Here is a 13,826-nt window from a genome sequence, read left to right as displayed (position 1 = left end):
TCTGTCTGACTCTGTATACCAAGCTAGACCATAGGAGCTTTCCCATGACCTTCCTGGAATTCTTTTGCAGCTGATCTGTTTATTCTATGGGTGTAGGTGAACATATCCAAGAAACAGTGTGGGGTGAAATGTGGAAAAATATATTCCAGTTCTTTTCTCTAGGACCTTATTGTCAAAACATCTTTGTAACTGGATGAAAACCATTATAGAAAGCCATCTGGTTTTTTTTCTGGCTTCTTTTTTCTTTTCTCTTTTTATTCCATTTACATGTGTGTTTGAAGCAGAGAGGAAAAAAAGGGGAACGATACCACGCCTGGTTTCCTTTGTTCCTACCTCAAACCCTGACCATGTGAAGATCCTGCCAGGCGGGCACTGGGGAAACCTCCCCCGGAAGGGCTCCGATGCCTGTGTTCTCCAGGCTCCACCCTAGTCTTCACCTCAGAAACTTCCATGTTTATTTTCGCATTTAAAGATTCAGTCGTATCTTTCCCCCTCTTCCTACCACAATCAAAACTTGACAACAGTTTGTTGTAAAGTGATTTTCAGTGACAAATAAAGGAAGGTAGCCAAGAGCAGGAATTTTAATGGTTAGTGATTATGGCCTCCTTTTAGACAGTGCCTTTTCTTTCCCATCCTTCCAGTTTAAGGCTGGAGACACAGAGAGGCACAAAAGAAAAGCGAGCTGTCCTCCTTCTATGGCAGCCCCACAGCAGGCCCCTGACCACGTCCAGGTCTCCTGGCTCTCAGCCCACTGTTCTTTCCACTGCTTCAGCGCCTCTCCTGTCCTACATTCTGGGTCACTGGCAGTGCTGTAGGAAACTTCATTAATTATGATAGTCTTGCTGTGTCAAATGGATTACAAATGGAACCACCTGTGGAGAGCCTGCAAGGTTACTGACAAAGGCTAAAAGGAGACTGGAAAGTGAAGGGCAAGCATCTTCTAAATGTATGTTGTAATCAAACAAAACAAGTTGGCAGAAATAAATTCATCCTGAAAGACAGTTTCACCTTTTCCAGAATTCTGACTTAATGAATGCCGTGGGGTGTGTTTGTATGTTCACTCTTGCCTAGAATTTGGTCATTGAGACCAGGCATTAAAATCGGTCTGAGGTGGATCCGTTGGGAATTGAATCTGTTCTAGAATGGGTCCCCTCCTGGGGACAGTGCGACTCCAGACTAAATTGGATCTAGGAACAGCTCCCCCAGATTCATACTGTCAGCCCACTCCAGTCTGGAGCCCCCATATCCACTCTAGCCATGTCATGGAGCAGGGTTTGATATCTGGCTGAAGAACATGAGGCAGCTATGCCACCCGATAGCCTAGAGATGATCTTTTAGGTCCTTTCACCAGGGCCTCCTAGAAGGACTTTGTGTGCTTCAGTCTGGTGTTCTCTGAATGTTACTCTGGGTAGTTTTTACTCCAGCAGCTCCATATCTTTTGTAATCTCTGCAACTTTCCATCCAGGATTCAGGATACCATATGTACTTCCTCTCTGTCCTCCAATTAATTCACACATCACTGATCACACATCACTTTCTTAATGCATTACTCTATGTTCAGCCCCTCCTCACAAATGTTACATTCCCACTCATCCTCTTCTAGAGGAAGAACAGACATTTTACCCTAGCATCTGGTGTCCCTGCAATCATCTAACATGGGCTGGGACTATCTCTCCCTCTAGAGGTTCTCTCTCTCAACAGAACAGACTGGATGAGAATCACCTGGAAAGACTTCCCAAATGACAGGCGTCCCCTCATAGAGATTGGAATAATGTTTCTGGGGTAGGGCATGTGAATTCTGGAAACAACTCACACACACACACACTATTGGACAGACAAAGAAACAGTGCTTAGAATATAACAGTGCCATAATAGCTAGACAGAGGTCACTACAAGGGTATATGGGATTCTCACCTAGCCCGATGTGAGTTGTAAGGGGTTAGGGTGTGAGATGGGGGAGAGGGTTGCTGGTATTGAGAATTGCTTTTTGGAAAGTGAGCTGAGATTTCTGAGGATGAATCAGAGTTAGCCAAAGAAAGAGATGAAAAAAAGAAAAAGAAAAAAGAGGTGGGGGAAAAAAGAGAGTATAGGCAGAAGATTCTGGATATTGAAGGTATATGAGGAGATGAAAAAACAGGGCATTTTGATGAACTACAAGCACTTCATTCGTTGGGAAAGTGGTTAGAAAAGAGGCATGAAAGACTAGAGAAGTAGGTGGGCCTGTATCATTAAGACCCCTATAATTCATGTTAAGAGGTTTGGACTTTATCCTGAAGCCATTGGAGGGATTCAATTAGGAGGCAGTTGCAATAATCCAGATGAGAAACGCTTAAGGTCTGACCGAAAGCCAGGGGGTCGGAGAAGAGAATATGAACAATTGGATGGGCTGCATAAGAGAAAAGACAGAATCAAGGATAAAACCCAGGTTCTGACTTGGAAAGCAGGGTGAATGCTGGTGTCTATTCACTAAGTCAGAGAGAACAGAGGAGGAGCAGTAGAGATAGAAGACGATTGAAGTTTTGGAGATGGAGGGACTCCAAGAGCGATGTTCAGTGGTGAATAGCAGGTGTACAAGTCTTATGCTGAGGTGAGATGTGTAAACTGGGAGGCTGGAAATACATATTTATTTTTTTTTTTTTTTAAGATTTTATTTATTTATTTGAGAGAGAGAGAATGAGAGAGAGAGCGAGTACATGAGAAGGGGGAGGGTCAGAGGGAGAAGCAGACTCCCTGCCGAGCAGGGAGCCCGATGCGGGACTCAATCCAGGGACTCCAGGATCATGACCTGAGACGAAGGCAGTCGCTTAACCAACTGAGCCACCCAGGCGCCCTGGAAATACATATTTAAACATCATCGGCATAATGGTAATTGAAGCCTTAGGAATGGTTGACACCACTCAAGGAGTGTGTGCATAGAGAAGAGCCCTGGAATACCACAGTTTAAGTTTTGAGGGGGAAGAACTGCAGTTTACAAAGGGGACTGAGAAGAAAATCGGAAGAACATTATGAAATAAGTCAAAGAAAGTTGCAAGTTAATCTTGGAGGGACTGGCATTTGTTTAAGAAGGGAGGACTTCTCTGGAAAAAGGAATGGCATGTGTAAAGCCGGAGAGGCAAGAGAAGTCACGGTCATATTTAGAGAATTCTATGTATTTCTGTTTTGTACTATTCCCTCCCTCATACACCTTTCAGTCCACCCTTCATTCCGGACTGGACTGTTTACTTGGACCCAAATTCAAGTTGCCTCTGACCTCCTTGACTCTGTTCACACTGTTCTCCCTATCTAGAAAGCCCATCTCCCCCTTCATCAAATGTACAAGTTCTCCTCATCCCTTGTGGCCCAGCACGAATACCAAGACCTCCATGATTTTCCATGATTATCTTCTTCCTTCTCCCCTTGGGAGTAATTCCCCTCTTTGGAATTCTCATAGCATTGTATCTGTATCTCTCTTACGGCATTTTAATGAAGCTTCATAGTTACTCAAGCAAACATCCTTGAGACCGAGAACTACCTTTGTATTAGGACCCATCAGGTATAATCCCCAGCACCCAACATGGAACCTGCCCTTAGAAGGCCTTTGATTAATGCAGGGCTTCTCAGAGTGTGGCCTCAGGACCAGCAACATCAGCATTTCTGGGAACTTGTAAGAAATCTAAATTCTCCGGCCCCACCCCAGACCTATTGATTCAGAAACTCTGGAGGGAGGGCCAGTGATCTGTAGTTTAACACACCTTCAGATGATGCTTAATACAGCTAATGTTTGAGAACCACGGGGTTAGCTGAAAGTCTCCTTTTCTTTCTGGAATAGAAATTTGCAACTACAGTTACATTATGAGCACTTCTCTTGATTCTGTCTGAGACCATACCTTGAAACTCAAATGCTCAGTTGATTATTTGAAAACTTCTTATTTTTATGTCCTTCTGTTTCTTAACACATCATCCTTGTAAGAAATCTTGCATTAGCAAAAGAAATTTGAGCAACAGAGAAATGGTATCATTGTGCCTTAGGGAATTCTGGTGTCCCTGGCTTTAGTAGTATCCAGGAATTAAGCTTCAAATGACCAAGATTTGAACTTGCTGATGGCTGAATTGTATATTCTCCTTTTCTTTCACTTTCTACTCTGCTTTCTCCCCTCCCTTTCCCTTTCTCCACTTTTCATTTTCACATCTAAAACTGTCCTTGGTTACAGCTGTCTCAGAACATGCACTTTGGAGAAAAGATGTTATAAAATCTCAAACATTCACAATAAAAATCAAAGGTTTCCCAGCAAGGTCAGGTGAATTCGCCCAGAAAGCTGAGAACGAGTGGGGGAAACATTCCATTTTGTTCACAGTCTTTTGGCAACCCGTAATTTCAGAGACAGGATTTCAATCAATGTGGAAAGACATCTTTCCCTGGAGTTGAATTCACTCCAAACCATTCCAGGCGTACTTGCTGCTGGTGAATTTCAGCATTTACTGCTGGTGTCAGCTTCCTAGGGTGTAGAAAGCTGCTCTGAATTTCTGCCAAGAATTTTTGAGCTTTTGTGTCACCTCAACCCTAGGTGATGATCAGACAAGCTAGGCAAATGTGTCACAAATGCTCAACAGAGATGCCCCAAACCAGCAGTCATCCTTAATAGGCAGCCCATCCTTTGCTTAACATCTGAGCACCTTCTCATCAATTCTAACACTTCCTATTCATGTGAATGCTGTGTGTGTGTGTGTGTGTGTGTGTGTGTGTGTGTGTAGCACTCACAAGTGAATGTATATGTGTATATCTATCTAGCTATATAGAGATAGGTAGATACGAAAAGAAGGCTGAGTGAGAATTTCAATAGCACAAAAGGTTTTTTGATTCACGGTAATGAATGCACAGATACAAAGGTCAGTCGATATGAATCCCATAATACCTGTGTGCTCTTCATACATAAGAAAGAGAACATGGGAGCAAACATCCCACCACAGCATACACATATACAGCTTCTTTGTAAATACAACATGTAGTAGACATTTCCTCATGTAGTGGGAACAATACACATCGGCAATGCAGTTTACAAGATATAAATACCCATTCGGTCACTCCCCAAATCTCTTAAATGTTTGGAGAAAGGGAAGGATATATGGGCATTCAGGAAATAGATCTTCCAAGTCTTAAATGGAAATAAGGAGATTTTTCTTCCCTATAAAGATCTTCATAGTTTTGGTGAGTCTGTTCAAGGAACCATTGAATTCCTGGGGAACTTGTGTTTCAGGAAATATAGTCAGTATCCAAAGAGAAACCCAAAGGTGAAATTCTTTACTCTTCAGGGTCTGCTGTACCTTTGCCATTTCCAGTTAGGTTAAGTTTGTTGGTCACTTGGCGATTAAAAAAGTAAGGGTCCTAAAACTGATGAGACAGCGAGTTATCATTTCTTTCTGTTCTAAACAGACCATGATTCATCCCTGAGAGATTCTCCAGAGAAATGAGGCTCACATGTACTGTTTGACACTGCTTTCCGAGTCTTAACTATTTGGGGCAGGTTTAAGTATAAAAGAGAGATGTCCTATTTTTAGTCTCAAAATGTTGACATCCAGAGTATAGTGAAATGCTTTTCATCACAGAAAGGACAAAGAGCGTCCTGTTTTTCTCCACATTTGTGGAATATGAATCTTAAGAGAGAATATTAATCTGTGGGACCGGGAGAGTGCCCTGTGTTTGATTAATTTGATGTGCTCAGCTGGGGCACCTGCTTTCTTCCCTGACTCTGACTTGCTACTCTGTTTCTATCTAAATGTATAGCATAGGGCACCATTCCAAGCAACACTGTCCACTTGGTGAGGGAGGCTAATTTACAAATAAGTATGACACATGGCAGCCTTTGGGGAAGGGAAGGAAAAGCCCAAGACCACTTGGAGGACACAATTGACGTAAGAGGACTGGGAAGCCAGAACTTGTTTTTGTTCTTGAGAGTTCACTGAGCATCTAGACTCAGTAATCAAGAAAACCCACCCTCATCTACAAACTAGTTTTCTTGAAGTGGGGCACATCTTTCACTTTATCCACCCCTTCATCCAATTCCTGATTCTGGGCTCCTTCCCAAGGTCCTGTATCCTCCAGGTTAGGATGGGGAAAGGAGGGAGCCCCTTAGCTCTGCTCTGGGCTGGCAAAAGCTTAGATGCCTAAGAGCTACCAGAGCCAACCAACCATTTTGTGGCGCCTCGCTCCATTCCGATCATGTCCAAGTGTTGCCCTCACTGGCAATTTCCAGGGCATATCCTGTGGTCCCTCTCCAGCCTCTAGGACCAGACTGCCGGTTCTGCTGCAACAGGCTATTTCTACCCAACCTCTCTTTGGGGCTGCACTATTTCTTTAAAACCCAGCTCCCTAAACTGAATTTGGCTTACTGGTTTATTTCTTCCTCTCCTTGTCATCGTGCTAAAAATTTCAACTCAAAACTTATAAATTCAACAGCTGGCAATCTTCTCAGAATGCCCTTGTGTACAGAAATCTGTAGAAATTGGTAGGCAAAGACTCAACAAGGAATAGTTGAGAAACTTCTTCCCGTGGCGTAAAGTAGGTGAGTGGAAGCAAGACAATAGTCCTCTGTAAAGGAAAATAGTTAACAATAGCTATATTTACTGAGTGCTTCCTCTGTGCTAGGCACGTAGGATACCAGCCAAGCTTCATGTTTTTCATAGATTATTTCATATAGTCTTCATCTAAGGTAAGTATTATTAAACCCTGTTTTACAGACGGGAAAACTGAAGCTTAGCAAGCTTCCAGTTACATTTTCAAAGTCACAGAGCTAGGAAATAGCAGAGGTGGGTTTAGAAAAGAGGCCAACCTCACTCCAAAGCAGGGGCTCTTTCTAAAAAGCTACCCTTCCCCCAACTGAAAGAGCACCTCCAAGCAGCTTACATTTAATTCTAAGCCGTGGTTCTCAACCGCAGGCTACGTGCCCCTCCCCCCAACAAAAAGAAGAACATTTCGTCGCTATCTGGGGACATTTTTGGTTGTCACAGCTGGTAGGGCACTGCTACTGGCACCTGGTGAGTAGGTAGGACCAGGGATGCGGCTCGATAGGCCACAGTGCTCAGGACAGCCCCAACAGCAAAGAATTGTCTGGTCCGCAATGGCCGGCAGTGCGGAAGTCAAGAAACCTTGATTCAAAAGATGGTGGATTTTTAAAGCCAATTCATAAAACCCAGGTTATTTTGTCTGTAATTCACTCATATGTACATTCTGTCCCATCACAGATGACAGCAGCCTTCTAAATCTAACTCCCTACCCCTTGGTTAGAAGACGGAAGAGAAGGTTCTTTGGGCTGTGTTGTCTGGTCTCAAGCTAGGCAACTCCTCCTGGAAACCCACCATTGCGAAGACCTGAAAATATCACAGAACCTGAGGACCTCCAGACAGCTGAACCACAATTATTGGTTTTTGACTATGTTTTCTATGCTTCCTTATTACTTTTATTCGCCTCCCCCTACCCTTTTAAATGATTTTACATTTGAAAGCAGCTGCCGTCAAGGGAAAAAAAAAAAAAAAGATTCACAAAGCAGGCTGTTTTTAAAAGGATTTTTAAAGCTGACATTGTGCATGTCTGCTCCAAACCATACCATGACAGATGCAAGAATTATGGTTTTTAAATTATTTAAAAGTTTTTTTAAATGTATTATACAGAGAAAAATTATTTCATGTATAATAGTATATCTTTAGCTCTTGCTGGTCTCATGTGAACAATTTATCATATATGAGAGTCTTTAAACATAGAAATCTATCTAAAACTGCAAAACTGTGTTCAAAAATCCAATCTATCAATATTATTAGAAATAATATTATAATCAAACATATACCACCTCACCTATTGCTTTGTCTGCACCCATTTACATTTAGTCTTCCATTCTGTCAGAATCCAAGAGCTTCTACATAAAGATATCTTAATTTATAATGCAACAAAAACCATATATGAAACGTATTTAAATTTTGTAAATACACAATAATCCTAATACCTTCGTACAATGCATATGGGCAACTAATTTCCTTTTGATCCAATGGTGTCTTTTTCAGCTTCTTGGAGAATGAAGTAATCCAGTTAGAAAATGGTGTAGTAACATATACAATTACCCTCAAATGTAAAATTGAATATTATCATATTTTGTTCTAATTGAAATCTGAAGCATGATGTCTGCGCATCAGCATAGTGTTAAATCTTATAGGGCATGCTGGAATTAGCTCAGATCATAAAAATATTTAACATTTTATGTTAATAAAATCTTTTTAGTTAAGCTAAGCTTGTCTCATTTTAGATAACTATGCAGATATGACTTTTCCAATGTGTACTTGGTGTCTTGTCTTAAGCTTAGAATCTTGAAAGCAGGACACATTAAGCAATACTATATTTTAGAAAGGAGGAGGCCACACGCTTTGTTTTTCTGCTCACAGCTCTGTTATGATCTTCCTCACTAAACTTGTAACATGATACAAATTTTGTTGTATTTTCCCCTGTTCTTCCTCGGCCCGTTACCCAAACAGAATTTCCCATGGGTTGAGAGATCAGGCCTTTGGACTTCTTTTCTTGCTTTCCACAATCTGAGGAATCCTCAAGTCAGACAAGAGGCACCAGTGTCTAGTCCAATAAAAGGAGGAGCTAGATGCCGATCAGTGGTTTACCCAAGATGCATCTTTAATCCCAACCCTATACTTTCTCAGTACTTATGTGCATAGGCATTTATATGTCCAATATTTTGACCCAACAACTAAATATATTAAAGCTGTTAGCTTTAGTGAAGATGAAGATAGGTTATACGAACTACTGGAATAATTCTTGTATTAGATTGACCTATATGAGATTGCTGCTATTTGACTGTTTTGACCTACAAAAATGGCAATTTCATATGGTTCAACCTAATATCTGATGTTGTGAAAATTATACTTGGAATTATCTTCTAGCTTTTGTGATTGAAAGCAAAAGGATTAGAGGGTTGGAAGAGATCCTCAAAAGGCTATGCGGGTCTCTATTTAGATCATACCAGCTGGGTTTTGGCCTTATTCTTGGCGTCCAGAGTTGTGTGCTCCAAAGAACTGGTAATTAACGCATGATTACAGGTGTGCCTGACTTCATATAAAGAGGTATCCTTGAAAGTTATATGAGAAAACCACAACTTTCTAAGTCAAATATTTGGAAAACGGTTGTTGGAATATGCTATTTAGAGACTCTTAGAATGAATACCCCCTTGCAAAGCAGGTAACCACTCCCAGATTTATCTGGTCTGCAAACCCTGATTTCATAAATCAGGTTTGACAAAAGTTTAATATCTTTTTTTGAATATGGTTCATTTCATCCCGTGTGCTTAATTCACTTAAGGTCCATTGTTTTAGAAATTATAAAATAGCCCAATTGGGCCCGCTCTCGGCTCCCGCCTTTGCCCTCACCCACCTTTCCACTATACTGAACCCTTAGCTTCAATCTAGTTCCCATTAATTCATGCGAAGTTATTAACCAATAAACCCAACCTTGGTGTTCAGCACGTTCCTCTAAATGCTTGATCTAAATCACTTCTGCTTGGTTCATTTGTGCTCACTCTCGCCTTAGTCCGGTATGAAAGGAACACTTACCTCCTGTGCCATTGTCCTTTGTACAAACTGAAGACTGTTAATAAATTCAGGTCTCACCTCCAGGTCTGGGAGGGCTATAGTAGCTATTCATGGGGATGGGAATTTGTCTAATTCCCCAGCTAGGCTTTCCATATCTAAAGTAAATAAATTCAGCCACCTTATCTTTTATTCATAGTGCCTGTTTCCCAGACTTTGATTGGTTTTGTAGTTCCTGTGGACACACTCCAAGATTTATAGATCTTCTTTCACTAGCAGGTCCTAAAGTGAAATTTAGTGCTCCAAGTCGTGATGACCTACACTGGCTCATAATGGCAATAGATAGCTCACCATCTCCCATTAGATATGCCAATGCATCTCTTTAGGAGCTGACCCCACTCTCCTCTCACCTACCAAAGGACTTTCTCAGGTGTAGTCCATGAGATAGAAGTCTACTGTCTCGGCCTCTTGCTGGTAATTCGCTTTCAGATTAGCAATAATACTGAGCTGATCCCCAGCGGTAAGGTGAGAACACTGAACCCATTCCGTTGCATGTACTCACATGCGGAAACTGGAAAAGGATGTCAACTTTTTCTGGCACACCTTCACCCGTTTTACCACTATAATTTTAATATCCCGTGTTGATTCATCGTTTTCTTTTTTTCAGATTACAGAGGCAATATATGTTCTTTGTGGGAAATCGGAAACATACCACCAAGTATAAAGAAAATAAAAATCAGCTGAATCCCACCACAGTCATATTGTTTAAAACCACATTTCCAGGCTTTAAGTCAGTCAGTGGCTGGGCCCAAAGGCACTTGTGGTAAGGTACGTGAGCAAATGCCCACAGGGTCGAGGTATCACTTTAAAATGTCTGTCCGCTGATGTTTTACACACCTCTAGGAGCAGATCAGCTCAAACTTCTGGTTGAGCCATTGTTCAAGGGTACAAAGAAGACTTTAGAAGTAAGCACAGCCCTGATGCTTCCTCTCATGAAAGCTCTTAGGGAAATTCTAAAATCCTACCAGATGATTTTGTTCCTCGGTGCTCCGCTAACTGTTGGATACTTACTATATGACAATACTGCCACCTACCGAACGCTGAGCTTCAGAATAAGAAGGGAAAATAAACGCACAGGGTGTAAAAGCTTCTCATTTATTTTAGACAGCAAACAGTGGGCCAGATTAACAATATCCCATATGGAATTCAGATTCTGGAAGTCTCAAAGTGGAAAGGATGAAGAATATCATCCAGACTCACTTCCCATGCCACACGCACATACCTAAGCACTGTCTATCGTTTCTTTGTGTTGTAGAACGTCACCAGATGCAAAATGCTCAGCTTTCATATAACTGTAGATAGGATGAGAAAAACCAGTGATGCTATAGGCCCATAATAAATCATTATAATTAAATATAAAGATCAGAAATAAACCCAAGAACATAGAAGCATTGAGTGCAATATAAAGATGGTATTTCAAATCTGTGAGAAAAGTTGGATTACTAAATAACTTGGGATGACTTGTTGGCCATTTATTGGGGGAAATACTAGATCTATACCTCATAACTTCCATCAAAAGAAATTCTAGGTGAAGTTAAGATTTAGATGTTAAAGCACATAAGCATATAAAAGGACTAGCAGACAATATTGACAAATATTTACGTGATTTTACCATTAAAAAAAAAAAAAGCCTTTCTAAGCACGACAACAAAGGAAGAAACCAAAAAGAAAAAGATGGATATATTTGACCAATTAAAAACATGGAACTCTTATATGGTAAAAAATAACAAACCAAATTAAGAGAAAACAAAATTTGAAATATATGCAACAAAGAGCATGGATCTCTAATACATATCAAGTGCTTAAACTCCATTACCCTTGGGAAGTTTCTATGATCTACAACTTTCCCAACTAAGTGTTCCCATTTCATTGTTTCCTCATTGCCCTTTTAAAATTATTGCTTGTTTGTCTGTTCATCTTCACTACACTGGAAGTTCAAGAAAGCAGCAACCATGTCTATTTCGCTTACTGTTATATCCTCAATACTTAACACAGTGCTAGACACAAAGCAAATACTGAAAACATATTTATCGTGTGAGTGAATAATGAATGCATGAATAAATAACATTTTATGATCAAAAAGAATCAAACTTCCCAGTAGAAAATTGAGCCAAGGATACAAACTGGCAGTGTACTATAAATTAAAGTAATGAACTAATAATAAATATGAAAATACTTAACTAGTAATCAAAAATGCAAATTATTATAATATACTCCTTTTTATGTATCAGAAGGACAAAGGGTGTAAAGAATTATAGTTCCCAGGGAAACAAGGAAGTATGGAAATGAACATTCTCTTACAGAGTCAATAAGGGTATAAATTGATCTGATCTTTCTGGAAAATATTTTGGCAATATATTTTTTGTGTATGCCAAATACTTCCACTTTAGGGAAATTCTCCTCAAAAAAAGTCAAGAAAAATGAACTAAGATACATTCATTCATTATTCAAAAAATATATGAAAAAAAGGATGTTTATAGGAGCATTATTTGGAGGAATGGAAAAAATATAAGTAAGCCTATGACATAGGGTTGGTTAAATATGGTATATCCTTTCAATGGAATACTGTGCACCAATTAAGAGTAAGTACTAGATGTATATTTATTGAAATAAACAGCTATATTGTTAAATGAAAAAGGAAGTTACAGAAGAATATAGTATGTTTCCATTTTAAAAGTAGACATATACATGTGTGCTTTACAGCATCTGAAAGGATATTTGCTAAAATGTTAACACCATCTATCTCCGGGAGGTGAGATTTGGAGCAACTATATTTTCTTTTTGCATATCTGTAATTTCTGGTTTTTCCACAATGAGCATGTAGTATCTGTATAATTTTTTCAGGGAATAAATAACAATGTTCACGATATATCTTAAATGAAAAAAAAACACGTTATAAAACAGTATGTATAGTATGACACAATATTTGTAAAAAAGAAAATTATATATAAATATATCTATGTATGTATATATATGCATAAGAAGCTAGAAGGACATACACTAAAATGTTAATAGTAGTTATTTATGGGTAGTGGGGTTATGGGTGATTATTTTTTCTTTTTGCTTTTCTGTGTTTTCTAATTTTTCTACAATGAATATGTATTCCTTGTGTAATAAAAACTAATAATAAAAGTTTTAAAAAAATGAAGAAGTGAGACACTGTGACCCCACTTGCTCTCATCCTCCCCACCAACCCCCTGGACTTACTCCTCCTCCTCACCGGGTGGGGAGTGGGGATATGGAGAGGAAACACCAGGGCACCGTAACTTTGGGAAGACAGACTAGCAAGCCAGACAAAGGGGGCTGGGGAGGGGGGAAAGAGGGGAAGAGAGAAAGAATGAATTAAATGAAAGTGAAGTCAATAGTGGAAGGATTAAAGCAGGCTTTGGAAACATTTTCCCTGACAATAGCAGCGAATCTCTAAATGTAACTCAGTTTTCCCGATAGACATGACAAATGAAACAAAAACAAAAACAAAAAACACTGAGTTAAATAAGTTTGTTTTCTAATAAAAGGAATTCTGTACATGTCTGGAGAGACATCCAGGAATTCAGTTCTGACAGGAAGGTATCCTAAAGTTTTTCAAGGAGGCAAACTTCCACGGTCCGGCTGGTTGTGGAGGGCTGTGCAGCAGAGCCCGGAGGCACGCAGGCTTCTGTCTGAACCTCAGATGTGCCGCAGCCAAGTCTACAACCAGGGCTAGCAGCTCCCATATCCATTCTCTCCTTCTTCCCTGTACAAACGGAGACCCCAAATTCTGGCAGGATGCTGGGCACCTAAATTAAAGACTCCATTCTCCCAGGCTCTCTTGGTTTGGGATGTGGCTATGTAAGTGAATTTTGGCCACTAGGATATAAGTAGAATTGTGTAATTTCCAAGTAACATCCCTAAAATAAGGGGCATGCATCTCCATGCTCACCCTCTCCTCCCACTAAGCTGCAATGAGAACATGTGAATGAGAGCTGAAACATGGTCTTGGACCCAGAAATGGACACCACATGAAGACCTGAATCACCCATCTCCGTACTGTTATCTGGTTAATTAATTAGTTAATAACTTCTATTTCATTTAAGGCATGAATAATGAGAATCTTAGTTCAGGAGAACCTGCCCACTAAAGTAATGAACCTCTGTAAGCCTCAGTTTCCTTAGTAAAGTGGAGATGACAATGTTACTATCACAAAAGGGTCAACCAAATAACTGTTCACCGTT

The 13,826-nt window shown here is 40.1% G+C and overlaps 1 protein-coding gene across 3 annotated transcripts in view; it reads left to right on the top strand.

Annotated features, from left to right (window-relative positions):
• The window catches only part of RGS7BP (regulator of G protein signaling 7 binding protein), a 101,987-nt gene extending 89,483 nt beyond the window's left edge, over window positions 1-12,504 (top strand). For all 3 annotated transcript variants that reach the window (XM_032404345.1, XM_032404347.1, XM_032404346.1), the window contains exon 6: window positions 7,219-12,504. In XM_032404345.1, coding sequence (XP_032260236.1) covers window positions 7,219-7,310 — 92 coding nt within the window. In that variant the 3' untranslated portion in view covers window positions 7,311-12,504. The remainder of the gene's footprint in view (window positions 1-7,218) is intronic.
• The last annotated feature ends 1,322 nt before the right edge of the window (window positions 12,505-13,826 follow it).

This window comes from Phoca vitulina, unplaced genomic scaffold (genome assembly GCF_004348235.1).
Source record: "Phoca vitulina isolate PV1807 unplaced genomic scaffold, GSC_HSeal_1.0 scaffold6, whole genome shotgun sequence".
NCBI lineage: Eukaryota > Metazoa > Chordata > Mammalia > Carnivora > Phocidae > Phoca > Phoca vitulina.
This window is presented reverse-complemented; position numbering and strand designations above follow the sequence as displayed.